Raw genomic sequence first — 27,618 nt, 5'->3', positions numbered from 1 at the left:
ACCCATTCCCCCAGCCCGGCCTTTTCGCCTTTTACCTTAGCTTCGTTTACTGTGAATATCGACAAACTTCCCGATCAACTCGCAAACTTCTTTCCCTCCTCTTCTACCACAACCACCCACCACTTTGCGCACCTCACACACTCACGACTTCCTCTTCCTCCCTTCGCATCTAATCTATTGCGAGCTTTCTGTGAGCTGATCGCAGTCTCACAGCACAATGGCGGAATTCTTAGGGTCAGTCCACTGAGGCTGAGGTCACATTCGAGACAGCTCAATGCTAATACGTGTCTGGGTTATAGGGCGAGGATATCTCTGGTATCAAAGAGCGACATTCGGTATGCTCGATGCGCTAGATGAAATCCAACACTGGAGCTGACTGGAAACTAGATATGTCGGCACTCTCCACGAAATCAACTCCGAGAACGCGACCGTAGCACTCGAAAACGTCTCCTCTTTTGGAACTGAAAACCGAAAAGTCAACCAAGAAGACTATATCCCTCCCTCCGACAGCGTCTACGAGTATATTGTATTCCGTGGTAGCGATGTCAAGGACTTGAGGATCGAGCAGACGCCTGCTGCGAAGGAGAACAACCCGCCAAAGCTAAACGACCCTGCCATTCTTGGTGTAAGTGCGCATATTCCCCGAACCATTGTCTAGCACAGGTGCTACAGCAATGGATACTTTAAGTGATGAAAGAATTTCGGATGTTAAATCATATTGTCCCCGAGAGCGCAAAACCGTGTGGAGATTTTCCGTTGCCTTCCTTCTGATTTGAGAAGCTATATACAATATCGATTGTTTCGAGATGCTATGCGGGCCATGCTGATTATATCGTCTCACAGAGCGGATCCCGTCCTACTCCACCAACGCAAGCTCAAGCTCCAGCTCCTGCTCCTCAGCCGCAACGTCAATCTTCCCAAGGTCCCCCTCCACCAGCTCAAGGTCAACAGCCACAAGGTCCACCACCAGGCCCTGCTCAAGGTCCTCCTCAAGGTGTCCCTCCTCAATTCGCTCACCATCCACAATATCCACCTTTCTATCCCCCTCCCACAGGATGGGGTCGCGCTGGTCCTCCCCCACCTGGTCCTAATGGTTTCCCTCCTATGCCATATGGCGCACCACCCCCTGGCTGGTATCCTGGACCCCAAGGTTTTCCCCCAGGCCCATTCCCTCCTTATGGCTACCCACCAGGACCACCAGGACAATTCCAGCCACCGCCTCCTCAAAACCAAGGTCCAAAGCCAGCCCCGATTGGGCCAGGCGCAAACAAGCAGCCATCACCTCCAGCTACGAACGCTCCGGAGAAGCAAGCCGAACCAAAGAGCTTGGCAAAGCCTGCCGCTGAAATGGCAGCTGCTGCAGTTCAGAAGGCTCCCTCTCCACCAACGGCAACAAAGCCATCTCCAAAGGAGGTCCAAGCTGCAATTGATCACCCATCCACTGCCCAAACAGCTGCTGGCAAGGCCGCTGCTAAAGCTGCTCCATCTGGACCAAAGAATAACAATCGGGTCACCCCAGCTCTACCATTGCAAGGTCCTGCCGCCGCGAAAGCACCTCTGCAACAACAGAATAACAATGCTCAAGCACCAGCTTCTAAGGCTGCAGACCCCGCGGCAACATTGAGAGATGCCACTCAGGCTGCCACCGCTGCTGTCGCTGCAGCAATGGCGAAGCTACCAGGCCAGATGAACGGTAATAATGCCGATAATCTTACGAAGAAGGTCAATGACATGAGAATCAATGACCCAATCCGTGCACCAAGACATCCAGGAGCCGCTGGTGCTGGATTTGCCCCAAATAGAGGAAGAGGTGGAGCACGTGGCGGTGCTCGAAATGTGGAAAAGAAAGTTGAAGTACCTGAATCGGACTTTGACTTTGAAACTGCAAATGCCAAATTCAACAAGCAGGATTTGGTCAAGGAGGCAATTGCTGGATCTCCTTTGGGAGAGAACCCTCCCGATACCTCCCCACTTGAGGCCGAAGTACCAGTTGGTGGCTACAACAAGTCAACATCCTTCTTCGACAACATCTCATCTGAAAGCAAGGATCGAATGGAAGCCAGTGAGAAAAAACAACATGGACGAGAGTGGAGAGGTGAGGAGCAGAAGAAGAACGTGGAGACCTTTGGACAAGGCAGCGTTGATAATGGCTACCGCGGTGGATATCGTGGCCGTGGACGTGGGCGTGGTGGTTTCAGAGGAGGTCGAGGTTACATTGGAACTGGTCAACCAGGCCGTGGACGTGGAGGATATCGCGGCCGTGGAGATGCACAGGCATCTGTGTAAAGCTCCCCAAAGATCGACAACGGACCCCAGGATGAATTCGAATTTTGCATGCGGTGTACTACAACTCCATTCAACGAATTTGCTTTTCTGTTCCGCGGTCAAAACAGCATCCTATTTCCAACCATTCAGGTAGTCCACTACTACGTCAGTAATAGAAATTTGGATGCGGAGTAGGCTTTGTTTGTGTATCTTTTCTTTTGCTTTATTTCTTTACAACTGTATTACCAGGATCACGAACTCAAACACGAGACAAGCGGGCTACCAATATGACCAGACACAATTCATGGTTGGGTGGAGATTAAATTGGTCTTATCTTCTGAGATGCGAACGGACTGGGTCAAAAATTGCGGTTTCCTCTTTTTCTTGAGCTTCATTTTGCAAACAGCGCAACGGCAATCGCCTGATACCTGTGCTAGCGGGGAGACTATCTGGAGTTGGGTGGTCTGAAATGGATTGGCTGGTTCCTTATGAGAACGTAGTCTGCGAAGGTGTACATGTCTGTGGAGTGGAGCCTTTCTTCTAAGGAAGTCGGGCTGGATGGATGGAATGGTTGATGAATAAGAAAAGGCGTGAATGAAATGCGTGGATGGCAATCGGGGATGGGTTTAAGGTGTGTTGAGCAACTAGATATGGCAGTGCTCGTCTAAAATTTAAGATCCCTCAAACCACTGTTTTTTTTTTTTTTTTTTTTAATTTCTTGTTTATCGTGATGCGCCTTGCTCATTCCGAGCAAGTCTCTCGCCAGGGAAGAAGTTTCCCCCCTTCACACCTTACTCACATCTCCTTCCCCTGCCCTCTCGCCGCCCGTCCCATAAACCACCAACTCGCCCCCTGATACCCCTTCTCCGTCCACTCCTCTCTCCATCCCTCTCCAAACCCTTCCTTCCAACCTTGCACACCCATCTCTCTCGCAACTCTCACCCCAAGCGGTCCAAGTCCCCAATACTCGTTGATCGCTTTACCCACACTACTATTATCATTACCAGTCCCAACACCAAACCCATATTTCTCATAAAGCCCCTTCCCGAGAATACTAGCCTCGACCCATGCTGGCACGCCTCGACGATCTGCTTCAGCGACGCCGTATTCGACGAGGAGTTTGCCGGCGCCGAGCTTTTGGTAGAGGGGGTGCGTGAAGCATATGTCGAGGACGGCGCATGGTCCCGTCATGTATCGTCGTTTGTTGGCGTAGAAGATTTCGAGAATGTACTTGATATACGGAGCGTCGTCTGCGCCGGCGATCTCATACTCGATTTTGGGGGTGTTGGGTGTGGCTGGATTGGGTTGAACCCACTATCGTAGTCGGGTTTGTTAGTTACCTTGAAAGCTTTGATCTTGATATTGGGCATGTAGGCTGGCTTTGGACTTCAAGTTGTGGTGATTGAGTAGAAAGCTGTGACTGAGACTAGACGAAAGACACAATTTGAGGAGGCTTAATCGATGTGACGTGAAATTATATCAAATCATTGAAAGCCCACAAAAAAGTAAACAACACCAGGAATTCAAGACCAAATCACTTACATCAACAACCACCTCCCCCTCCCTCGGCCACCTCTCCTCCTCGCTCTCCTTCTCGTCATCCTCAAAGAAAATCCACTTCGCAGCCGCAACAACGAACGGTCGACCTTGATCATCCAAGGGTTTTGCCGGATCAGTGATCTTCACCCAGCGGATTCCAGAGGGGTTTTTGCGCCAAGTAGTGAGTTGACGGTGGGCTATGGATTGGATGGTTGTTTCGGGGATGGGGGTCGGAGAGGGGTAGATTAAGGAGTGGACTGGGTCGATGGGGTGGACCGGTGGGGGAGGGGAAGGTGTTAGTGAGAATTGAGGGATGGTTGGTTGGTTGGTTGGAAGGCAGGGAAGGGAGGGAAAGAGCTTTGAGATTTGATTTCTTGGGGAGTGGTGGGAGGGAATGGGGATGTCAAGTGTGTGTGCTTTGAGATGAGATGGAGAGACATTCTGATGAATGGGTAGATAGGTAGGTAATGAAGAGTTTGAATGTGTGCGTGAACGTTACTTACAAGCAGCCATTTGAGAGCGAGATATAGATTCTATATCCGCTTCGGTTGCGTTGGAGAGCTGCAGCGGCATTTGGAGATTGGAGTTGAGATTCAGATATGAGCTTGAATGATAAATCTGTTGATTGAAGTTAGTTCAAGACCAGTTACGACTGAGATCGGCTTCACAGTGAGACTTACTTCAAGTATCTTCGTGTTTACATTTAACCTCAGAAAAATATGTTATATGTGAGCAACAGTGTGGATAAAATCTAACACAATTGAAATAAATAATGAGATGATCGTTTATTTATATACTTTCCCAACTCAAAGACGTTGAAGTTAGCTCCCAGCTAATGCAACCTACCCGGAGCCAGGTCAGTCTAGCCATCTCTCGTCCCCTCGAATCGCTTTCCTCCCCAATCGCTTTCTAGATCCATTGAAATGCAGAAGAGCTCCTTTAGGCAGGTACGGTTTCAAGGATTACACGCCGTATGCATGTATACGAAGTTTCCTGTTGGAGAGTGGGGCATGGAGGGGACCTCGTGTTGGGCTTAGTATGGTTTGAGATTTTTGACTGACAGACATATCATGTCATGGTCTTCTCCAGGGCGTGGCGTGGTGTGGGGAATATGATGAAGCGTAAAGTTCTGGTTATGGTAGGGATGATGTTGCTTGGTGTCAGCACTAAGAGATGTGGGGAGTTTGCTTGTGAGTATGGGGAGAGAGCTGAATCAGCTCAGTTGGCTGCGTTGTGTATTTACTGAGAGATCATATTTGGCACGTTACAGAGTGTATTGATACAGATCATCGTACTGGACGTATAGACGTCTCTTCTAACTACGAGCTGCAAGAACACTGCATAGCTCTATTAAACTTCGGCACATCACCACAAAACCTCTCTTCCTCCTTCTTATCCCACCCCCAACTCTCCTCAAAAGGATGCAACGCCATATGCATCACACGATCAAGAATCTCCCTTTCGCCCTGCTTCTCCACCCTCTTAATAACCTCATCCAGAATCCACGATTTAGGAATGAATTTCGGGTTGACTTTCTTCATCTCTACCTGTCTAGCAGCATCTTCACCATTAGGTCCCCAGTCTTCATATACTCGCGTGCTCCACTTCTGAAGCCATTCAGCGATGCGTTTTCGCGATGAATCGTCTGTATTTCCTAATCCGGTAACGCCTTCATGGTGGAAGAAAACACCAGCTTTCTCTTTCCGCTGCTCCTCCGTTTCGAGATCAACGACGTTGATATTGCTCAGTTTGCGGAAGAACTGGTTGAAATCCAGCTCCAGTGCTTCCATGGTATCGAGAAGCTCGCTGAAGAGATCGTCGAAGTCGGATTGTTTGTGGACTTTTAGGCCCAGCCGAGCGGTCATGAGTCGCTTGTATTCTTCTAGGAAGACGGCTTTGAATTCTTCGCCTGTGCGTGTGATGAGTGCTTCGGCGCGAGAGACGAGCTCGTCGGCATTTTCTTGACGGACGCCTTTCTCGATGAATTCTTCTGCGTCGACGCCGCCTCCGATGCCGATTAGTTCGCCTAGGGATTCGCCTAGACGGACAAGGTTCCACCAGATAATGGTAGGTTGGGCGCGGTAGGAGTAGCGGAGCATGTGATCGTCGTGGTTGGGTGTATAGTGGGGATCGAAGTTATCTAGGAATGCGAATGGGCCAAAATCGACTGAGAGGCCGAAGATGGATGTATTGTCTGTGTTGAGAACGCCGTTGGTGAAAGCGTATGCTTGCCATGCTGCCACTGTTTTGGCATTTCGGCGGGCTATCTCGCGATATAGACGTGTGAACCGGTTTTCTTCTAGACCAGCTGGTCCTTCGATGGTATCTTTGGCAATGCCTGTTGGCAATGTACTTCCGTCACTTCCATCTTCTGATGGATTCCGTGCCGGTAATGACTCCCATCCTTCAAAAACATTTTCGGCTATGTATGTAGATAGTTGTCTAATCAAATCTCGGTCTCCTCGTGCTCGTAGTATATCAAATGTGCCAATTCGCAGCCAAGATTCTGCGAATCGAGCTACGATGGCTCCAGGCTCTATTGTCTCTCGCCGGACTTTCGAATGGGGTAGTAAAGTGAGAGACAAAGCTCTGGTTGTAGGTATCCGTAAAGCATTCAGTGCTTCCGACACAATGTATTCTCGAATACTTGACCTTAAGACGGCCTTTCCATCTGCGAATCTCGAATAGGGCGTTATCCCAGCTCCTTTCAATTGCAACTCGTAGCGTTTCTTCGTGCTCGGATTCGTTGTCTCGAATAAAGAGATGGCTCTTCCGTCACCCAGTTGTCCAGCCCAGGATCCAAACTGCCATCCTCCATAACATTGTGCCCAAGGATATCCACCTTCGCCTTTCTCTGCATCCCACCCCAGTAACCGATTGCCAGCAACTGTTTGTCTAAACCCTTCGGTTTTCTCGTCTCCTTCTTTGATTCCCAAATCCCTCATAGCAGCAGGGCTCACGCCCAATAGCTCTGGTTCTTTTGTCTCCTCTGGCCGTACCCATGTGAATAATGCGCTTTTGACCTGTCTCGGCTCGATGTCCTCGCGGGGAGTTTTATGTGAGACCTCTGGTGTTGGGAATTTCGGATCTGGAGGAAGAGAAGATGTGAAGGTCCATGACTTGGGTAGGTCTGCAAGGGAGCTGCCTCCTTGAGAGGATCCATTGGAAAGATGGGCTGCCATTTGCGCGAGTCGCATGCGGGGTATCAAAGGTCTGGAAAGAAGTCTTGAAAGCATAAACAATGAATGTGGAGAGAATTGAGGTAAATTTAGAATGTTTGCAAAATATGTCTTGACAGACAAAGTCTTATATTGAAGTAGAGGGATGAACAAGATAATTCCAAATGGTTTCTATGACGAATCGGAATTTTAAGGAGCTGATTTGCTGACTGACGTGGAGGATCTCGGCCTCGGCCTCGGCCCCTCGATACTTATACTGTAATTCTCAGTGGCGATGTCTGGGGAGAGCTGCAGCTGCAGCTGCCCCTGCAAAGGCAAATGTGGTTCAATTCTGCCGGCTCGTCCCGCATGCTCGCAATGCTAAAAGATCATGACGACTTCGCCTACTCTATGGCATTTTTCATGCAGATAACGACTATAATTTGTCTGTATTTTGTCTATATATCTAATAGTAGTAAAGTACAGACAGGATTCAGATAAATCCTGCAACAAACTTATCCAAAAAATGCAGACAAATTGGCGTGTGTTATGGGTACCTAGGTAAGAGAGTTTAACTAACTCGGGCCTATGTTTCGACATAAAGTTAAACATTTAAACTCTGTCCGATTGAGATAAGAATATTCCTTTATAACACTCCTCATCAGCAGTCTGCGCAAACTCTGGTATAAACCTGTTCGACTTTCAGCTGGAGGCCCAAGATTCTACTCTCGTGCCTTTACCCCGCCAACAACTCCGCGATTTATCAACATGGCCAATATTCCCAGCTTTACGTTGAATGATGGAAAGGAGATTCCTGTCGTATGTCACTGGTTATTGGCAGAATCGATATGTGAGATATGCAGCTAACATTGTCAAGCTTGGATATGGTCTAGGCACCGCTAATTACAAGCGGGATCCAAACTCGCCTGTTGACAAGGAGCTGGTGAAGACGGTTGTCTTGGCTATCAAGACTGGATACTACCACTTGGATGGTGCTCAAGGTACAATATAGCCTCATATTTCTCACCGGAGCTGTCAAAATCCTTCTTCTACCCCTATCTGAACGACATTCTGATATCTTATAGTCTACGGAAATGAGACCGAGCTAGGCCTCGCCATCAAGGAATCAGGCGTTCCACGAGAGAAACTCTACGTAACCACCAAAATCGACGGCGTCAAACCTCAAAACACCCAAGAAGCCTTCGAGACCTCCCTCAAGAAGCTCGGTCTTGACTACGTCGACCAATACCTCATCCACGCCCCCTTCTTCGCCAAATCCCCAGCCGACATCCAAGCCAAATGGGCCGACCTAGAAGCCATCCACGCCTCCGGCAAAGCAAAGTCCATCGGCGTCTCCAACTTCCGCAAATCTGATCTGGAAGCCATTCTCGAGACCGCAAAGATCATCCCAGTCATCAACCAGATCGAGTTCAACCCGTACCTGCAGCACGTCGAGCTGTTGGAGTTCCAGAAGAAGCATGGTATCAAGGCCAGTGCGTATGCGCCTTTGACGGCTATCACGAAAGCAGCGCCTGGCCCCGTTGATGGTGTGTATGAGAGGTTGGCGAAGAAGTATGGGGTTACGACTGGGGAGATTGCGTTGAGGTGGGTGGTTGATCAGGGGATTGTGGCGGTGACGACGAGCTCGAATGAGGGGAGATTGAGGCAGTATTTGAAGAGTACGGAGTTTGAGTTGACGAAGGAAGAGGTGGAGGAGATTACTAAGGAGGGGAAGAAGAAGAATTTTAGAGGGTTCTGGACGTGGACCTATAAGGATGATGATTGGCAATGAATGCTGATGATGGGGAAGAACTTGGGATGTGGTTTGGGAGATGGGATATCATTACTTGGAGTTTGCTCGGAGCATCGTCAGATTAGAGATCATGTGTGTGATGATTCCATCTCCCAATGTCAATTATTGATAATGACTCCAAAACACAATTGTATGTGAGATTCCGAGTTTTGGCATTGAGATTGAGGTGGAATATAATGTATGCCGTTTAGTGGCTTTTAGAATTTGTGTATTTTCAGGGAAAAGTCTTCTGATGTCAAGTATTGCTTAAAAGCTCTCTCCAGTTCCAACACTAGCGCCTCCCTATCACCCTCCAGGCCTTTGGCGTCCAGAATCTCCACTTCTGCACATCTAAGACCACTCTCTCCTACCATTTCTACTTCGTCAACAGCTTCACTAGCTAATCGCCTGGCATCTGTGTCTACTCTAAGAATCAGCATTCACATCTCATCAATATCTCAATTTCAATCTCAATCTCAATTTAAGAATCGCCATTTGACAAGAAATCCAGACAAACCAAGATTAAAGAGAGTTAAACTCACTCCATTCACCCTCCACAAGCCAAAAACCTACCCTCACACCCGCCCTCTCAAATTGCAAAACCATACTTGCCAGATTCGCTAATTCCTCACTGTTCTCTACATATTGGCCCCGCGAATCGCGATACCCGTTGCGCTCCCAGATGTAGACGTACTCGGTTAGGCATTGTACGAGGTAAGGGGAATCGGTTAGGATTATAGTCTGGAGAATGCGAGGATTGTGGGTAGGGAAGATAGTCTTGAGAATGTCTGGGGAGACAGTGGTTAGGAAGGGGGAATTTCGGGAGGGGATAGTGAGGAATTGAGAAGAGGGAGTCGGGCGGGACGTAGGCTTACAGTCTAGAGCATCATAACATCCTCTCAAGATACCAGCTTCCCTCGACAAAGTAGTCTTACCTATCGGCACGAACGCACTCCTATTATGAAGCGACGACGGACCGAAAAAGATCCCATAGCTGGCTCTTGCTCTCGAGACCACACTGTTTTGGCAAATTGGCGAGATGGGTTGACTTTGGTTCGGATTTTGAGGACGACTGGGAGGATGGATGACACCGTCCACGGCTATCACGAGGGAGGATCCATCGATCCTGAAGGTCCGATCAGCTCGCTTTTTGGCTTTGAAATTGTTGAATGCGAGGCGGGAGAGCCCGGTGTGCCGGTCTCGGTGGAGGATGTGGTGGATTATATCGGATGGCTGGATGGTGTTAGTCTTGGACATTGTATTTGTCATTCTTGGAATCGATTATATGGAGAATGAAGGGCTTTCTAAAATTTCATATTGAAGGAGTATTTCAGGTATGAGGTGCTTGATGTTGAAATGAGATCAGAATGCGATGGACTCACCTGCTCCAGGGCCTGAGCTCGGTTAGGCCCCAAGAAGTACTGCGTTGGATTGAAGATGCGCTCGTTCGGGATGCTCTCGCTCATTTTGTCATGGTGAAAGGCTTATACGACTGCTACTGCTTGTGAGAGGTTGAAAGCACCAGCTTGAGAGGTGGGGAATTTTTGAGGTGACGAAAGGATGTTGGTGGTACCCCTGTTTTGTTGGTTTTCGATGGTGGCTTGGACAGGGGTTGGGATGTTGCGACCTTGGGTGGTACGGAGTGAGACGGGTGCTTTCACGAAGATGTAACTAAGAGGACTGGATGAGTGAAGGTTTGAAGATGGGAAGAGTGATGTTTTGATTACAAACCGTGAGTTTATCTTGTTCCAGATCCATTGTACAGAATTGGGCGAGCACAACAATCGAATATCTCATATTCAGTTAGCACAAGGATTCCATGTTCAAGGTAAGAGATACTAATTGGATCAAGAGAGGGTATGATAGGTGAGGTGTTGATGGATTGGATGAATTGTCAGAAGCTCAATTTGCGGGAGTGCTGATTCCAAGGTCCATAATATAACATGGCATGTTCTGGAACTTCTGAAATGACAAGTCAACCTCCAGCAAAGTCACGACTTTAAAGTAAGTAGCATGTTAAGACTTTCTTTTGGTTTTGGTAGATCATGATGAATTTTGTAGCGTCTCGCAAGTGTAATGGCTCAATGTGCTCAAAGGGAAACGGTAGCTGGACTAGGGCCCTTGCCCGCTCCTCTGTGCTATTCGGCACCAAAGATGTGACATGCTGAGAAATCACGCTTGATTGGAACCAAACAGCGGTATCATCGACTCAGACTGGCGAGAACGTCCAATGGAGGCGGCTATTAAGGAGCTGCTATCGAACTCACGAAGCTTCTGAGCCCAGAGGAAGCTTGGAGCTCAAACATAAAGGTCGGTGGACAGGTATAGATCCTCGTTTATTGTGACAAGCAAATCATGGTCAAAGTAGGATATGTAGCAGCCGGCGGTAAGTTGCGCATTCGTTGAGCTTGAAGCTCTCATTTGCATCCATTCCAGCGCCCAAAAAGGTGTGCTCTAGAACACAAGATAGAGGAAGACTCGACAGTAGCAGCAATCTCACCGAAGCTCGAATGCTGCCCAAGTACACCCACAATAAAACGTGCTCAATACAATTTAAATATCGAAAGAAGAAGAAGAGAAGAAACTCGGCTTCCCGAAATTTTCCTTTTGTGCTTGCGAAGTGGAGCTAGCCAATCAGCGTCGTAGCTTAGCAAATGACCGCCAGATACACGCTAAGGCCAGACGAACCGAGCGAACCTCAATGAGAGCTTCATGAACGTCAGGACTGCAGAGAGAAGAGCTCAAGGTCCCAATTGCACGCCCCCCGCCCTTCCTACGGTGTCGATTTTCCTTTTTTGTGCTGTGAAGTCGACGAGAGGACACAATGCTGCGGAATTCTCTGGCACGGTCGGCGTTGCGGACGAGCAGGCAGAGCTCCAACGCGGCCAGGACATTTGCGACCACAAGCAGGAGACAGGCTGAAGTTACACTCACTGTTGGTAAGGCGCATAGATTCTGCGGATGATGTGGTGCAAATCATGGCTAATTGGTTCTGCAGACGGCAAGCAGGTTTCGATAGAAGGTATGTTGAGGCATGGGAATCGGGGTTGGGAACTGTGTTGACGATTGCCACAGCTGGTTCAGCGTTGATTCAAGCATGTGAGAAGGCAGGAGTTACAATCCCTAGGTGAGCATAGGAACTGTATCAAAACTTGTTTGGCTTTACTGACTTTTAATTAGATACTGCTATCATGAGTGAGTCCCCAATCCGATTACGAGCCGAGCCTCCACTGACCCAAATTAGAAAACTCATGATTGCTGGAAATTGTCGAATGTGTCTGGTAGAAGTCGAAAGAGCACCAAAGCCTGTGGCATCATGTGCATGGCCAGTACAACCCGGAATGGTCGTAAAGACCAATTCGCCCCTCACACACAAAGCCCGTGAAGGAGTTATGGAGTTTTTGCTGGCCAATCATCCACTCGACTGCCCCATTTGCGACCAGGGAGGAGAGTGTGATTTACAAGATCAATCGATGAGATATGGAGCCGATAGAGGACGATTTCACGAGATTGGTGGCAAGCGTGCTACAGAAGACAAGAATATCGGACCATTAATCAAAACTTCGATGAACAGATGTATTCACTGCACGAGATGTATTCGATTCGCCAACGATATCGCAGGTGCACCAGAACTGGGATCTACTGGACGTGGGAACGACATGCAGATTGGAACATACCTTGAGAAGAACCTGGACTCCGAAATGTCCGGCAACGTAATCGATTTGTGCCCAGTTGGAGCTCTCACATCCAAGCCATACGCATTCCGAGCTCGCCCTTGGGAATTGAAGCACACCGAATCGATAGATGTTCTAGATGGTCTTGGATCAAACATCAGAGTGGATTCGAGAGGATTAGAGGTTATGCGAATTCTGCCCAGACTCAACGATGATGTGAATGAGGAGTGGATCAACGACAAGTCCCGGTTTGCCTGCGATGGACTGAAAACTCAGAGACTTACAATTCCGCTTATCCGGAAAGACAACAAGTTCCTCCCAGCCAGCTGGGAACAAGCATTGGTCGAGATTGGAGCTGCGTACAAGGACTTTGCACCCAAGGGTAACGAATTCAAGGCAATTGCTGGCGATCTCGTTGAAGTCGAGTCTTTGGTTGCTTTGAAGGATCTGGCCAACAAGCTCGGATCAGACAACTTAGCTCTTGATCAGCCATCAGGTAGTCAGCCAATCGCTCACGGAGTCGATGTCCGCTCAAACTACCTCTTCAACTCGAAGATCTGGGGTGTGGAGGAAGCTGATGCTATTCTTATTGTTGGAAGCAACCCTCGCCACGAGGCCGCTGGCCTGAATGCACGCATCCGGAAGCAGTGGATGAGATCTGATCTCGAGATTGGCGTTGTTGGCGAGACCTGGCAGTCAACTTTCGAGTTCGAGCACCTTGGAGCTGATGCTGCTGCCCTCAAGAAGGCACTTGCTGGCCCATTTGGCAAGAAGCTGGCAGCTGCCAAGAAACCAATGATCATCGTTGGATCTGGTGTCACGGATCACGCTGACGCTAAAGCCATCTATGAGATGGTGGGTGCTTTCGTTGAGAAGAACGCTGCCAACTTCTTGACCGAGGAATGGAACGGTTACAACGTCCTTCAACGTTCTGCATCAAGAGCTGGTGCTTACGAAGTTGGATTCACAACTCCATCCGTAGCCGTTGCTGAGACTAAGCCTAAGTTCATCTGGCTTCTCGGTGCTGACGAATTTGACGCCGCAGATATTCCAAAGGATGCTTTCGTTGTTTATCAAGGCCATCACGGTGATCGTGGTGCGCAGGTCGCCGATGTTGTTCTCCCAGGTGCCGCCTACACAGAGAAGTCTGGCACCTATGTCAACACTGAGGGTCGTGTCCAGATGAGCCGTGCCGCAACTTCGTTACCTGGTGCAGCCCGGACTGACTGGAAGATCATCCGAGCAGTCAGTGAATTCTTGGGCGCAGCTCTTCCATACGACGACGTTGCCCAGCTTCGTGACCGCATGGTGGAGATCAGTCCTGCCCTGGCTAGCTACGATATTGTCGAGCCAGTGGCACTGAAGCAGTTGAGCAAGGTGCAGTTGGTGGATCAGAACAAGGGAAGCAAGGCAACTGGAGCACCGTTGAAAAAGGTTATCGACAACTTCTATTTCACAGATGTTATTTCAAGAAGGTATGTGACCACGAGTTCCATTGCAAGCAAATTACAGGCTAATCCAGATACAGTTCGCCAACAATGGCAAGATGTTCAGCAGCGAAGGAGCAGAATAACCCAGAGACGAACTTCATGGCTTCAGGCTACTCGAGTCAATCTCCTAACGGACAGGTTGCATACGGGTCGTAATCTTGTATTTTGTATTTCCTTTCGTCGCTGCATTGGTGTTGGCTGTGTATATATGGGAAGAAGTAGTAAAATACAAAGAATGCAAGAAAGTAAACAAATCGCTTCTGACTTTAATGTTTGTAAGGGCGAGTCTGTTCTGAATGAACTTTTTGCATTAATAGTTGATCTGTCGCGACGAAATCAAATCTAATCCTGTTACATACTGTACATCAATATCACTGAAACGAAGAGAGATGATAATTCCTTCCTTCGTCCTTCCATTGGATCGAGGTCCAGTATTTGGTCCCAATCGTTTCATTCCATCCCACCCAACGCCATTCATGCATGCACAGCATTCATCGCCTGCCCAGGAATAACAGCTCTCTCGAGCACCGCCCATAGAATATCCCGATTCGTATCCACATCACCACCCGTGCAAATCCGGGTATAGAATCTCTCCTCCCCTCCACACTCTGCAAACTCAACCAGAGTAATCCCTTATACCGGTAGAGCGAACTTCTTTCCCTTGAGGACCTTGGTGTAGTAAATCCAGAAGAAGTCCGAGTACAGCACAGTCTGGACTAATCCAGCCATAACGGAAATACCATCCCAGTGTCCCTCCGCCCAGTACCGATAGATCCAATTCGGAATATACAGCGCGCGATAACTACCCAGCGCAAACAAATAATGCGTCGTAATCGTCTCGGCCTCGCCAGTCCTCTGCAGCAAAAACAGCTGCGGCAGAATTGCGACAGATTCCAACCAGATGCTAAACGCCCACATGATTTCCGACGGTGTGTACTTGTATGGGAAGATGATCGCCAGGACGAGCGAGCCGCCGAGAAGGTACTGCACGCGGAAGGTGTCAATGTTGGGGTCGTGCGTGGGCTTGTAGGCTGTGGTCATGAGGTAGATGGTGTAGCCTGAGGAGCCGAGGAAGAGGAGCTTGAAGATGGTGTTGTAGGCGCTGTCGCCGAAGGTCCAGAAGAGGTCGATGTAGCGGGTTACGTAGACCATGAGGTAGAGGGCTTGGGATTTGAAGGATATGCCGGAGCAGGACTGGGGGGGGTTGGTATTAGCTCGGTGAGTTCTGGGGTTCTCGTGAAGCGAGGATGGAAGAGTGTGAGGAAAAGTAAGAAAAGGGAGGAAGGAAGACGAGCAATTTAATTGAAATGCTTTAAAGGAAGATACGTACATTCGTCTGGTGCATTTTATGTAATAAGATCAAAATCGAGACCAGATGGGAGAGATCCCCTAAACCAATCTGTCAACATCTCTCCTTCCACCTCTCCCGGAGCGAACCTCAACACTTACCCAGCACTCTGAAAAGATTCATGATGGCTGTCGTAACGCCTCAGCGTTGAAGTCTTTCGTCGCCGTACAACGCGATATGAAGGAGTGGATAGCTGCTCGCCTTTGGCAGCTACTTCGTTGTGTTTCGTGGCAATGGGGTTGTTGAAGGTGCGTTGGCGCAAATGTATTGAATTGAGCTGGATGAGGACACGCAACTACGCGATTTCCCTTTCTTTGGAGGGCGCTTGTCGCTTGGAGATCTGACTCTTGGCAGGCGGGAGCTGGGGGAATAGCCGCGAATTGGGCGGGACAGGGGTGGCGGGGCGAACTGTGTTATGGCGGGACAGTGATGATTACGAAGCCGAGGAGCCTGGCTGGAAACTTCTACAGTAGGACAACAAGTAATCCGGGAACAGAACGAGTTTTTGTTTAAATATAACAATTCAAGACTTTACAGCCAATATCTTCCTGTCTCCATATAACCAAGTACTCAAGTGTATTTCCAACATGGCAGACAACCAAGATTCCGAGACTGGTTCTACTGACAATCAAGAGATAGTCTCTATCACTTTCACTTACCATGGCACTCCTCATACATACACCTTTCCTTCCGATGCCACGATCCTCGACCTCTCTGACGAAATCGTCGATAGACTCTCCATCCCCTCTTCCAACCAAAAGCTCATGATCTCCAAACTCGGTCTCCTCAAACCGCCGTTCAAAGATCCAAACCTCCTGCTCTCTACCATCGCCGACAAGAAGATAAATCTCCTAGGCAGCACCGCCGCAGAAGCATCCTCCATCTCCATCGCACAAGAAGAAGCTTCGCGGCGAGTAAATAGACGGAATGCCCGCCCAGCCCAGAAAGTCAAAGCCTACAAAACCCACGACTGGAAGAAAGAGCAGGAGGAGAACCAATACACATTTACGACTCTCCGTCCACTCCCGTACCTCCCAAATCCAGATAAATCACTCAAGTTTCTACAACGGCTGAAAGATGACATCGGGATCAAAGCCGCGATGCGGAAACATAAATTCACCGTTCCGCTGCTCACGGAAATGAATCCCATCGAACACACACAGTCGAATCACGAAGGCACGACGCGGATTCTTGGGCTGAATAGGAATGCTGGCGAAGTTATTGAATTAAGGTTGCGGACTGATGCGTATGATGGGTACAGGGACTACAAGACAATCCGTAAGACGCTGTGTCATGAACTCGCACACAATGTGCATGGACCTCATGACCGCAATTTCTGGGAGTTGTGTAAACAAATTGAGAGAGAGGTGGAGAAGGCGGATTATACGAAGAGTGGGTTTGTGGTTGGGGAGCCGGATGCGTATGCGCCTGGTGGGGATGGGGAGGAGGATGAAGTTGATGATCATGGGGGTTGGACTGGGGGAGAGTTTGTGCTTGGTGTGGGGAAGGGTGGTGGTGCCGAGAGTGTTGGCGCTGGGAGTGGGAGTGGAAATGGAGGTGCGGGAGGGATGAGTAGGAGGGAAATATTGGCGAAGGCAGCGGAGGAGAGGATGAAGAGGTTGAGGGAGCAGCAGGATGGTCAGTGAGGTTACGGCAGAGCTAGGAGCAGTCCTTAGGTTTGTCAAAGATCCGTTCGAATTTGGTCTTTGTGTGTTGAGCGCTGGCGTTGGATTTTCGGCGTGGTTACGGGAGGCTTGTATGATTTCCGTGGCATCCAGAACGATGAATAGTCACAGGACGATACCATTTTTCATCCACATGTGCCATGCCCAAAGATTCTGTCGCACAAGTGGAAATGGAACATGCAGGCCATGCTGTAGCGTTTTGGAGAATGTGTTTAGACAGGTCAGTCTTCTCATGTGTGGTAGAGACATTTCCCACCTCGCCAAGGTTCATAGTGCTAAATTGTAATAGGACTTATGACAGCACTTTCATGATGCCTCTAAAGGCATGCAAAATCAGCATTACCTCATAGTCCATTCATTCCTATGGACTAGGTTCGTCTGCTTCTAGGTAATGCAGAAGAGTTTGGAATGCCAGATTGATCTACCATATCCACGCACCTAAAGTGCCTGTTTAGTGGCCTGACAGAATACATCCCAACCTGACTCTTTACCGCCGCATGCGATCGATGTGGATATCATTCCCATAACAGCAGCAACAACAAAATCAAGGAAATCAAAGTAACACCAACTCCCAAAGCGGCTTTGCTCATCTAATGTACAACCATGTCTCCACTCAATCGTCATCATCAGAGTCAGTGTCATCGTCAGAGTCCTCGTCAGAGTCAGTATCATCGTCAGAATCATCATCGGAATCATCGTCAGAGTCATCGTCAGAGTCATCGTCAGAGTCATCGTCAGAGTCATCGTCAGTGTCAGTATCATCGTCACTGTCACTATAAACGTCAATGCCCCACAGACCAAACAGCTTCTCCTTCATCTCAGGCCAGTACCACAACTTCTTGAGTCTCTCAACATCCCGCTCGACTTGCTCCTCTAGTCGTCCTGTCACAATTCTCTTCTCCCGCTCGTATCTTCTCTCCTCTTCAGCTGCAGCCTCAAGGAAGTCTTCTCTCAATCTGGTACCCTTCGAAACCATCGCCTGCAACAACTTCTCATCTTTGATGTCGCCCAGGTCAAGGAAACAATGGCAGACATCCCGAATAAACTTCAACCAGTCTGCAAACATTGAAGGGGTTGTTGGTCTGCCGAACTTAGGTATGGTTCCGTAACTCAATTTCGCCCGAGCTTGAAGGACGTATGTTGGGTCGAGTGCTTTGTAGACCTGTCCGCTGAGTTCTTCGAGTACGCTGAACATTGTCGCCTCTTCTAGGGAGATACCGAAGACAATGTCCATGTACACCGGGTCAATCTCCTGCTCGTCGACGAGCTGGAGGCATGCACGGAAGTCCATTGTATGGGCGATGGCCTTTCGGTCTTTCAGAATGCTATTATATCTCTGATCCTCGCATTTGTAGTAGTCTGGATCTAGGTCCTCCCGGTAGTGAGCCGCTCGCATATAGACTCCACTGGCCGTATGCTTCGCGATAGCAGCTATCTCCCGGTTGAACATGTATTGCAGTTTTTTGATCTCAGCATTGACGTCTTGCTGCTTCCCAGGAAAGTTGGACGAGGGACACTTGGCTTGGACGATATTATCCAGAATCATTGCATTTCGATTTGTGACTGGTTCCAAGCCGTGGGTTTCGATTGTCGCACGATTGAAAAAAGTACTTATAGTTGGGATTCGCATACCCACTGGTCGGATGTATCGTTGAGGATTCGTAGCTCTCAAGAAGCGGGCGCGCAATCGCGAAGGAGCCATCATGGTGACGGATACCCAGGGTTATGGATCTCGAGATGTGGCTTACAAAATGGTAGTGTCCATGTCCCAAGTGCGAGACGAATCTTATAATTCTTTCTTGTGACTCACGCGGGTTGGCGAGCTTTCCCAGCGACATAAATGTCGTTGTCCCAGTGAACGATGATATCATATAGATAGCAATACAAGCAATAGCTACATTAACATTGTCTTGATTCACGCGATGGCTGGTGATTCACAACATTGCTATGTCGCATTGAAATCCCAGCAAATTCTTCTACAACAAAGACAATGTTTAACACAACGTAGACAGCGTAAACATTCCCAGCGTCATGTGTTACCTCAATTTAATTAACTCTCCAATGGGTTTCCATTTCCCTCCTCGGTTCACGTATATTCTCAAATAACATGTTGCTTGTCCATGCTCTATGAAAACCCCAATCAGCCCCTAGATCCAGTAAGTTTCATTTATTCAAACATTGGTCCATTCTTCAAGGGTATCACTTCAAATTTACTTTGCTCTTTTTCATTGACAAGTATTCACGTGATGCTACGTCGGACATACCTAGTACTGCCCAGTGCGTAGCAGAGTGGACCATATGGCTATGTTAATAGCTTGAAGGCGTTTACCTGAGAGCCCGAGGGACTCGATCCGTGCGTGCACTTGATTGGCAGCTTCAACGACACCTTGTACTGGCATCGTCTCTTGGCAGTAACAGACAGTGCTCATTTTCTCTAGAAGGCCAACAGCTGATATACATGGACATGCGTACTTGAAATTCGCCTGCCATGTAAAATACTAAAGACTTTGGATTCCGTTGAGGTATGTGCTATTTCAAACGTTTAGAAGAGGCATACATAAAGCCACGTGAGGTCTAGATCTGCGTAAATTAACCATCCAGAAAGGTATAATAGTTTTTTTGGGATAGCTTCGCAAGAAAGGTGTTCGTGTCAAGCAAGGCATCCGAACAGGCACTTAGGTGAGTGTCGCTTAATTTTCGGCCTTGTCCAGTTTGTTTCACGGACATCCTCAACTCTGTTTCTAGATCAGCTTACTCTCTCTATATTAAGATCGGTTTTCTGCACACTAGTCGCAATGGCCATCCGATGAACGTGTCATTGTGCGGTACTTTTGATACACAATCCAATTGAGTTACGGCTTTGTTTACATCCGGCCGCATGTAGACTTTGATTTTCGGCTGGTCTCGCTTCCCCGGATCGTCTCGACCCCACCTTTCGGATCGAGGCGTGACTCACTTCAGCACCACTTTAACTAGGTATTCTCGCATCAGCTTCCAGGAACACTGAAAAAAAATTCCAGTAAGATATACTGAAGCAAGTGGTGATATCACGAACCATGGCAAGAAAGAACATATCGTCCGGTTCTGCCTTCGAAGCTGAAATCGGCTATTCCCGCGCCGTTGTCACAGGGTCTTGGATTCTCGTCTCAGGAACCACTGGGTCTGTTCTCTGTTCCTCCCACCACTTAGATTCCAGAGAGTCAGGAAGGCTAATAATAAATGAAGCTATGACTACGCCACAGGAGTCCTCGGCTCATCAATCATCGAACAAACGGAACAAACACTCAAAAACATCGAAACGGCACTCCAAGAGGCCGACGCGACCCTCAAAGATGTCGTGCGAGTGAGATATATTCTACCGGACAAGAAAGAGTTTCCCTTGATATGGCCGGTGTTGAAGAAGGCTTTTGGTGATGTCAGACCAGCGGCAACTATGATCCAGGCAGAGTTAATGAAGGATGAGATGAGGATCGAGATTGAGGTGACGGCGAGGAAAGAGGCGAGAGAGGGTATTGTAGGGCTCGATGCACCACTGTGATGGCGCGAAGGACAAAGTTCATCAGGCATACAAGGTAATAAATAAAGTTGGGGAGAGTCAGCATATACTGTTTTGAAAAATAAATTGTGGATCTGAAGCGGTGGTCATTGAAAGCGATTGGTTGCTGTGATCGACAGGATCTCCTGTCCACGGTTGCTGGATTACAGTGCGAGTTCAGCCAAGGCCAAAGGAGATCGTCGGAAGATTTTTGCCGGAGAGTTCAAAGGAGATTTATGCCTATCGTCATGTTGTCCCCACTCACCAACCGCATCGCTTCTTGTTCCCAAAGTAGGTTTGTCGTCAAGTCTGGGCAACCTCTTCATTTGCGTTTGCACGATATCAAGACGCTCTGTTCTTCAATATATTCTCAAAATTACCTACTACATCAATCATGGACACGCCCAAACATGCCATCTTAATTGTCAGAGTGTAGCACAGAAAGAAGGATGGACGGTTACGTCAGGAAGCATCAACATAGGTCGCCGTCCAAAAAGATAGCGACGCCTCTCAAGACATTTAGGATCTTGGAGCAATAAGAAAGTTCAAAAGGATTGGCCTACCAGTTCACTTCAGCATCCGTGACAGGTTTCGGGGTCTCATTGGCGGTCGCTAGTGAAATCGCGGGAGTGTGGGATAATTGGCACCAGGAGGCTTTGACGAGGTTCACGATGTTTCAACCCGCGTTTCTGATGTTTCTGCGCCCGAGCAACAAAACACCAGCCGATTCCCGCAACGATTTAGTTTCGTGGCATGGACCCGTTCGATGTTTCTCGGCATTGCGATTGGAGGACTTGTGTCTGACCTCTGTATCGTCTGATAGATGTCGTCTAGTGTGGGTTTGTGGTTTTCATCCTCTCCCATCCTAAGTCGTCGATATGATCGCTGGGCAAGGAACCGCTCACCAGCCGAAAGATGCCCTGCCCTGGCGTGGATCCACCGGATCCTTTGCGGGAGATCAGTGCTGGGGATATGTGCGTCTGGTGCCCATTCTGGATACTTCGAGGTCCTTTCCTTCACCTGCATCCCAAGTCTGGCTCGACGTCGTCCCCAACATCGTCAACCTCAATGTCAATCCCAAGGGCAGCAGGCTGTCAATATGTTCTTATCTTCTCGTAATGATGTTGTTTTAATTGTTTTCACATTATTACTTCATTCGGTGACTTCGCAGAGATTACAAGAAAAGATCGCCAAGCTTCCTGGATGCTCGAACAATTGCATTGCTTCGGCAGCGACAGCTGCTGGCTGCGCCGCGGATGACTTCGCCTGTCAATGCCAGAAACCAGACAGCATCCTCGGAGTTGTAAGTAGTGTTCTGGGGTCAGTCACTTCGCAGAACAAATGTTTAGTGACTGATTGCGGTATTGTAACCGCCGCAAGTGAGTTTAAATGATTCAGACAACCTCATCTGATCTGTTCTCATCTGACTTTTGTAGGTGCCCAAGTACTCTTTAGGCAGATATGTGGACTTCTCAAGGATACTCCATCATCTTCCGCTTTACCAGCTCCTATTGAGAGCACGCCTGCAGCAGCACCACCTCTTGCTGCACCGCCAGAGACGACAACAATACCACCACCAACTTCAGTCGTTGCGCCACCACCGGAACCCACCGTGGACTTCACGGCTCCTCCTGCTGATCCAACTTCAACTGAGCAAGTACCTGTTTTTACTTCGAGTACGACTACTCCAGAGCCTGTGATTCAAAGCACGACTAGTCTTCTCCGGACGACTTCAAGTACACCAGTACCAGTATTTACTCTACCTCCACAAACAACTCTTCAATCCACAACATCACCTCCACCACATTCAACATCCTCAACAACACCTCCGTCATCAAACCTAATACCATTCACCTCATCCACGATCCCACGATCTTCCACATCATCAGCAGTACAAGAATCTCTCGCCTCCACTATTCAATCAACGTCGTCTTCAACATCCACATCAATATCAACAAGCTCATCAGTTCAAGCCGCTCTCCTCGCCTCTTCAACGTCAGCAACTTTCATGTCCCAAAGCGCAACGCGCCTCCTCCCATCCACCTCACAATCTGGAACATCCTACCAAGCCGAAGCCAACCAAGCCACGCCGACCGCCCAGAAAATGGCCACAAAACGCATGTCCCCCGCCATAATCGCCGCCATAGTCCTCGGCGTTCTCTCCTTCGTCATTCTCTGCACCTTCATCCTCTTCCTGTTCCGCCGACGCCAGCAATCGCTTAAAAAGAAGCGAGCGTTCAGCACGATGACCGCGATGAGTAGGAAGAGCGGGGAGGAGATCACGATATATCTTGATCTGGGAGGGGAGGGGAGGAATCTTGGTGGGGTGGGGAAGAAGAAGGTGGAGTTTAGAGATAGTGAGGTTGGGGTTGGGGCTGGGGCTGGGTTCGGGGTTGGGACGAGAGATAGGGCGAAATCGATTCCGTTGAGTGTAACGCCTAGTCTACCGATGATGGAGAGGGCGAGAGGGTTCAATTTCAAATTTAACTTGAAGAGTGGATTGAACTCGTTTAGGAGGGATCCTTGAAAGGATGGACGACTATCGGACTATCGGATTTTAAACACTACGGCTCACTATTTTTGTGAGACACTATCAGTCTTTCGGTCAATAGATGTTGACAAGGAATTGATTGTCGCCGACGCTCGGCCTTGGTCAAAAGATTAGTCGTTGGCACGCGGCGTGCGAGGGAGAAAAGGGGCCAAGGAAGATGGGTTCAAACTCGTCATACTTGATGGGATGAAGGAGTTACACCCTCAGAGACCACCTCGATGATGATATCGGGGAAGTCTGAGCTGGCACATGTCACAGCTCCAGCGACAGGAAAAGTATCCAGAGATACAAAACATCAAGCGGTTCAAGCCGAAGGATGCAAAAAGTGGAGGAAACTCAGCGTCAAGTGCTGGGGAGACCTTGACATTTAATGTAAATAGCTGGGAAGATGAAGCCAGAATATGACTCCGACTCCGTCAAATACTCCCCTTAGGCCTCATTTGATCTCCCTAGCGTCTCTACTTGAGTAATCGAAGCCCGTGTATCCTCTTCCATTTCTATTTGACGAAAGCCATGAGTGGGAGACATCAAGCAAGAGACTTTTTGTTTGTCTGATTTGAGTTCGGGAAAGCTCAAAACACTTTAGCTATGCTTGATATCAGATTTCTAGGAAGCACTTCTATCCAACTCGCCAGAACATCGTCCGCCAGAAACAGAAATACGTAAATAACATCGCGCAACCTCTCCCACTCCCCTCCTCCTCCCTCCCCTCCTCCCACCCAATCACCAACATCATAATTTCGCCCCCTTCCCCTTCCCCTCCCCCTCCCCATCCTTCTCCCAAAGCTCATCCCACGGAATCCGATGCTTCAGATGATCCGGCCGACTAGGCAAGCCCACTTTATGGTGCTCGCATGTACAGAGGACTGTTTTGCCGTCTTGCGTGGTCATGGTGCTGCGGATCATGGCCATGGTTTTGCCGACTTGGAGGACGCGGCTGTGGATGCGGATTGTGGTGTCTGTTTTGTAAGGGTGGGGGTGTTAGGGTTGGGTTTCTTGGGGGAGTGGGGAGGGGGGAGGGGGGTTGGAATGGAGATGAGGGGGCTGTGGGAGGTGCTGAAAGGAAGTGATGACGGAGGAAGTTGGGGGAATGGATGGCGAAAATGGTGGGGGAGAATTGGAAGTAGCGAACGTACCGACTGGAATAGCTCGTAAGTAGCTGATGTTCAAGGTTCTTGTTACACCACCGAGGAAACTAAAATCAATAATATAAGCAATCATGTTTTGCAAGTGAGCAGGAGAGAAGGTACCTACTCCCAGAACCCAGGTTTAGCAAGTGGACCTAAAGCGGTCGTCGTGCACATATCAAAGATCACGCCTGCTGCTCCACCATCTGCTTGTTTGTCAGCCTCAAGGACCAAACTCTTCTGAAACTGCTTAGATGCAATGAGAAATGAAGTGTATTGAGGACAGAGAAGGTCCGTAAATGCTATCTTGAACGTCTCTCTAGATAGACCTCATCGACAAATCCCCACCCAGAAGAGAAATGGCCTTCGAACGACAACAACACCTCCGTGGTAGAGAATGAAAGGGAAGAGTCACTCACGCATGACACCATTGACATTCGAATACCTCTCATCGATATGAAATTCGAACGTCACGGTTCCCTCGGCGGAAGCGTCTATCAGCTTGACGTTCTCCATGATGTGTCTATCGAAGCCGGTGAAATCGGTGGCTTTGGCTATGAGGAGGTATCTAGAATTGCATTAGCTGGTTGACTCTGTCATTTTTGATGTGATGATGCATATTGACGCTAGAAAATGGATCTATTTTGAGATGTTGAATTGACAAAGGGGATAGAAGCGAGATAGGGTGGTCTGGAAGCGAGGAAAGGGAGTGAAGTCATGACAGGGTTTGGATGAATGGAAAGTCGAAGAAGGTATTCAAAGATATCAGATCTTGTTAGTACAAGTTAAAAAGACTATTGCACAAGTGAAAAATGAAAATATAACGCAGTAAACAGCCAACGTACCGCTCAAAGATAGCCTCCACAGCCTTCATAGCCTTCGCACGTGATGCCTCCGCATCTTCCGCCATTATGCCAGATCCTTTGCTCTGATATGTCGGTTCCTTCCAATCCTATACCCTTCACAAGTCCAATTCAGAATCTTGACATCTTCGACATCAATAAGATGCAATGTTTTGGAATGACTGTGTATGGTTGATTGATACTTTAGATGCCGGCGAGGAGCCTCAAGTCCGGTCCTCGCTTCCGCAATGCCGCTGCCTCGGTCTCGGCTCACTCATCTCAAAAAACTTCAAGCCTGAGAGTTGAGGCACCAACAAGGTCCTGTACTTTCCTGCGATATCCACTTCAGCAACTCAGCAGCCATCCCGTCAGCCTCACTCATAAACCCCACAACCTCGTCATCCTTTTCCAACTTGAACTTACTCGAGTAACATACGGAGGTATATATCACACGCATAAACTGCGCATCTTTCAGGATAGTTAGGGGAGTATCCATGCGCTGTTTGAGATTGAGCGTTTGATCTCCTGTGGCTGGAAAGCTTGGTACACGCGGATGGATGCGATCTTTTGGGGGGGGGGATGGCGGCTGTGAAAGTGATGGATGGTTGGATAGTTTTCGGATCTGGGGAGGAGAGGACTGACTGCGGTCATTTGGACATTAAATTATGAGTTATACTGAGACTAAGACTGCGTGGCTGCCTTGCTTGCTTCCTGGCAGGTATTATGTGTGGATGTACAGTACAGCGTACGACTTCTGCCAAGCAAATTTCGGGATTGACGCCCTCAGCCGCTACTTCAGTTTCCACGATGTCAAGAAATTCGACTGTCAATCCATCAGCTTGAGCCTCAACTCAACTCCACTTTCCATCCTGCCCTGTCCTGCCTTATATCTCGCACTCGCATTATATCTCGTATCCCCACACCCTTCCAACATGGCAAGCATGTCCTCCGACGTTCCGGCTGGGCACCAGCATCGGGACCGTCATTCTCATTTCTTGGATTAATCCGCTCGATGTGCCGAAAATGTATTGACACATACAGCAGGCAAGCACACGATCATATGAAATTGTTACCCTCTGAGGATTGCTTGTAATTTACTGGAGATTGAGGTCTAGAGGGGAGGCTCAAGATCTGGTTGGTAATAAGTAGGTAGGTAAATTTAGAGAACACAGACTTCGGGATGAGACTACGTAGCGTAAGAGTTCGGATGAAAGTGTGAACTTTAATGATGCCGTGTTCAGTATTCATTGTCAGCTTTGCCTAGTGCTGACATTCAATTCAATCTCCCAGCAGGAGACTGGCTGGCTGGCTTTTGATGATGATGATTGAATTGGCATGGAAAGGACACTCAAGACTTGTGCAGCCTTGTGCTCAGTCAGTGGCTTGAGAATGCATGGCAGCTGTACAGTACTGGTGGGACAGTACCCAGGCGAGCCAGGGCGGCGACTTACATCTGTTCCTGATCTCACGTCTGGCCCCCAATTAAATAAAGATAATATCTTTATCGCTCACCACTTACAACTCGACTCAAACTCAGGACTGTATTTTCTGCAATAATCTGCGAAGAGAAAGTGGCCGCGTGTCTCTTTAGCACCAGGAAGTCTTGATCCGATGCACAACGTCCATCAAAAGTCCAATGCAGGGGTAATTTTCGGGACCGAGATTCGTACTGGCTGCTTCTGGGAAAGTTCATCAGCGGGCGCGACGCTTGTTCTCGGTGTCGGAGAATTAGATTTTTGGTGGTTAAGCCACATGGTTGGAGCTGTCGTTGTTGAACTCGCAAGTGGCCGCGAATCAATTGTGGTTGGGTTGACCAGGTTGTTGGGATTAATGGGGAGGTAGATTTTAGAAGTTTGAATCTTCTTGAATGTGAACCCTTTCGTGAGGATATCTCCTGAATCTGTTTTTTGGCCCATGTTAAATTTACTTTATATGTCGTCATGTCTTCATCTCGAATGCACCCCCCTATTTATAACCTGCCGGATGCAGAAAGGCAGTGGCTTGAGACTGATATGAGCCGGCCGGTCTTGGCCAACGCCTTCCTCACTGTAAATTTGTGCACTTGCACAAAACCCATGCTTCGCATCCCTGTTTATGCAGCGCCACATCCCACTTGTCACACGACACAGCTCCATACCTAGTTGGCCTGCTCTTTCTGTCTTCCCACCTCTGCCCACCTCGTCCCTCTTCTTCCGCGTCTTCCACGTCCGAGATTGGACAAGGCCTTGGATGCTGGCGGGAGCATTGCGTAGGCTGAACATGAGCTCCACTACAGTACTACTGTAAGTACTAGTTATACTCCAGCAGCTTGGGCCCGGCCAACCAAGACCCGGGATCTAATCGACCTGGCCTCGCTGGCCCGAAAATCTGTCTACGCGGTCGTCCCCCCCGGTTTATCATGTCCTTCTTCTTCTACCCAGCCCGCGCCAACAGGATAAACCAGACAAAACAGTCTGGTGCCCTCCGTTTTCTATTCCGTTCTTACTTTCTTCATTCTGATCCTGTATCTATTCTGTCCTTCCTCTGTCAGCATAGCGCTTTGGTTTGCGTGTTTCTAGATCCTTTTCGATACGAGTCTTAGTGTAACATCGTTCAAGTCAATTGCATCTCAC

At 48.7% G+C, this 27,618-nt stretch overlaps 12 protein-coding genes across 12 annotated transcripts; 6 read left to right on the top strand and 6 right to left on the bottom strand.

Moving 5' to 3' along the window:
• Positions 1-59: 59 nt before the first annotated feature.
• On the top strand, positions 60-2,963 carry ONS95_010605 (uncharacterized protein). Its single transcript, XM_058504215.1, has 4 exons — positions 60-234; positions 300-335; positions 388-625; positions 844-2,963. Exons 1-4 carry the CDS (start codon positions 218-220, stop codon positions 2,284-2,286), a joined length of 1,734 nt encoding a protein of 577 aa, XP_058360928.1. The 5' UTR covers positions 60-217; the 3' UTR covers positions 2,287-2,963.
• Positions 2,964-3,060: 97 nt separating this feature from the next.
• On the bottom strand, positions 3,061-4,871 carry ONS95_010604 (uncharacterized protein; the record flags this gene model as incomplete). Its single annotated transcript, XM_058504214.1, has 5 exons — positions 3,061-3,579; positions 3,808-4,001; positions 4,308-4,422; positions 4,651-4,713; positions 4,866-4,871. The coding sequence occupies 5 exons, from the start codon at positions 4,869-4,871 to the stop codon at positions 3,061-3,063; spliced, it is 897 nt and encodes a 298-aa protein (XP_058360927.1).
• A 158-nt stretch (positions 4,872-5,029) lies between these two features.
• On the bottom strand, positions 5,030-7,240 carry ONS95_010603 (uncharacterized protein). The gene has a single exon (XM_058504213.1). The coding sequence runs from the start codon at positions 7,038-7,040 to the stop codon at positions 5,124-5,126; it is 1,917 nt and encodes a 638-aa protein (XP_058360926.1). The 5' UTR covers positions 7,041-7,240; the 3' UTR covers positions 5,030-5,123.
• Positions 7,241-7,352: 112 nt separating this feature from the next.
• ONS95_010602 (uncharacterized protein) lies at positions 7,353-8,754 on the top strand (the record flags this gene model as incomplete). The annotated part of the gene is made up of 4 exons (XM_058504212.1): positions 7,353-7,523; positions 7,628-7,781; positions 7,840-7,963; positions 8,048-8,754. The coding sequence occupies exons 1-4, from the start codon at positions 7,489-7,491 to the stop codon at positions 8,752-8,754; spliced, it is 1,020 nt and encodes a 339-aa protein (XP_058360925.1). The 5' UTR covers positions 7,353-7,488.
• Positions 8,755-8,972: 218 nt separating this feature from the next.
• On the bottom strand, positions 8,973-10,220 carry ONS95_010601 (uncharacterized protein; the record flags this gene model as incomplete). Its single annotated transcript, XM_058504211.1, has 4 exons — positions 8,973-9,175; positions 9,297-9,542; positions 9,630-9,987; positions 10,137-10,220. 4 exons carry the CDS (start codon positions 10,218-10,220, stop codon positions 8,973-8,975), a joined length of 891 nt encoding a protein of 296 aa, XP_058360924.1.
• Positions 10,221-11,366: 1,146 nt separating this feature from the next.
• On the top strand, positions 11,367-15,625 carry NUO78 (NADH dehydrogenase (ubiquinone) 78K chain precursor, 5-prime end). The gene is made up of 6 exons (XM_058504210.1): positions 11,367-11,693; positions 11,753-11,776; positions 11,830-11,881; positions 11,935-11,949; positions 11,999-13,903; positions 13,957-15,625. The coding sequence occupies exons 1-6, from the start codon at positions 11,579-11,581 to the stop codon at positions 14,072-14,074; spliced, it is 2,229 nt and encodes a 742-aa protein (XP_058360922.1). The 5' UTR covers positions 11,367-11,578; the 3' UTR covers positions 14,075-15,625.
• On the bottom strand, positions 14,552-15,592 carry ERD2 (endoplasmic reticulum retention protein; the record flags this gene model as incomplete). The annotated part of the gene is made up of 3 exons (XM_058504209.1): positions 15,368-15,592; positions 15,249-15,307; positions 14,552-15,112 (listed from the first exon to the last, which is right to left on the bottom strand). The coding sequence occupies exons 1-3, from the start codon at positions 15,387-15,389 to the stop codon at positions 14,552-14,554; spliced, it is 642 nt and encodes a 213-aa protein (XP_058360923.1). The 5' UTR covers positions 15,390-15,592.
• A 228-nt stretch (positions 15,626-15,853) lies between the features above and the next one.
• ONS95_010598 (uncharacterized protein) lies at positions 15,854-16,912 on the top strand (the record flags this gene model as incomplete). Its single annotated transcript, XM_058504208.1, has 1 exon — positions 15,854-16,912. The coding sequence occupies one exon, from the start codon at positions 15,854-15,856 to the stop codon at positions 16,910-16,912; it is 1,059 nt and encodes a 352-aa protein (XP_058360921.1).
• Positions 16,913-17,564: 652 nt separating this feature from the next.
• On the bottom strand, positions 17,565-19,076 carry ONS95_010597 (uncharacterized protein; the record flags this gene model as incomplete). Its single annotated transcript, XM_058504207.1, has 1 exon — positions 17,565-19,076. Exon 1 carries the CDS (start codon positions 18,654-18,656, stop codon positions 17,565-17,567), a length of 1,092 nt encoding a protein of 363 aa, XP_058360920.1. The 5' UTR covers positions 18,657-19,076.
• A 931-nt stretch (positions 19,077-20,007) lies between these two features.
• Positions 20,008-20,489, top strand: ONS95_010596 (uncharacterized protein; the record flags this gene model as incomplete). Its single annotated transcript, XM_058504206.1, has 2 exons — positions 20,008-20,111; positions 20,177-20,489. The coding sequence occupies 2 exons, from the start codon at positions 20,008-20,010 to the stop codon at positions 20,487-20,489; spliced, it is 417 nt and encodes a 138-aa protein (XP_058360919.1).
• An 820-nt stretch (positions 20,490-21,309) lies between these two features.
• On the top strand, positions 21,310-23,013 carry ONS95_010595 (uncharacterized protein; the record flags this gene model as incomplete). Its single annotated transcript, XM_058504205.1, has 2 exons — positions 21,310-21,865; positions 21,923-23,013. The coding sequence occupies 2 exons, from the start codon at positions 21,310-21,312 to the stop codon at positions 23,011-23,013; spliced, it is 1,647 nt and encodes a 548-aa protein (XP_058360918.1).
• A 756-nt stretch (positions 23,014-23,769) lies between these two features.
• ONS95_010594 (uncharacterized protein) lies at positions 23,770-26,933 on the bottom strand (the record flags this gene model as incomplete). Its single annotated transcript, XM_058504204.1, has 5 exons — positions 26,458-26,933; positions 24,584-26,370; positions 24,292-24,370; positions 24,174-24,232; positions 23,770-23,996 (listed from the first exon to the last, which is right to left on the bottom strand). The coding sequence occupies exons 2-5, from the start codon at positions 24,678-24,680 to the stop codon at positions 23,770-23,772; spliced, it is 462 nt and encodes a 153-aa protein (XP_058360917.1). The 5' UTR covers positions 24,681-26,370; positions 26,458-26,933.
• Positions 26,934-27,618: the final 685 nt, after the last annotated feature.

This window comes from Cadophora gregata (assembly GCF_030347475.1).
Source record: "Cadophora gregata isolate MNR1 chromosome Unknown scaffold_4, whole genome shotgun sequence".
NCBI lineage: Eukaryota > Fungi > Ascomycota > Leotiomycetes > Helotiales > Ploettnerulaceae > Cadophora > Cadophora gregata.
Note: the sequence above shows the minus strand (reverse complement) of the source record. Positions and strands in the feature narration are given on the sequence as shown.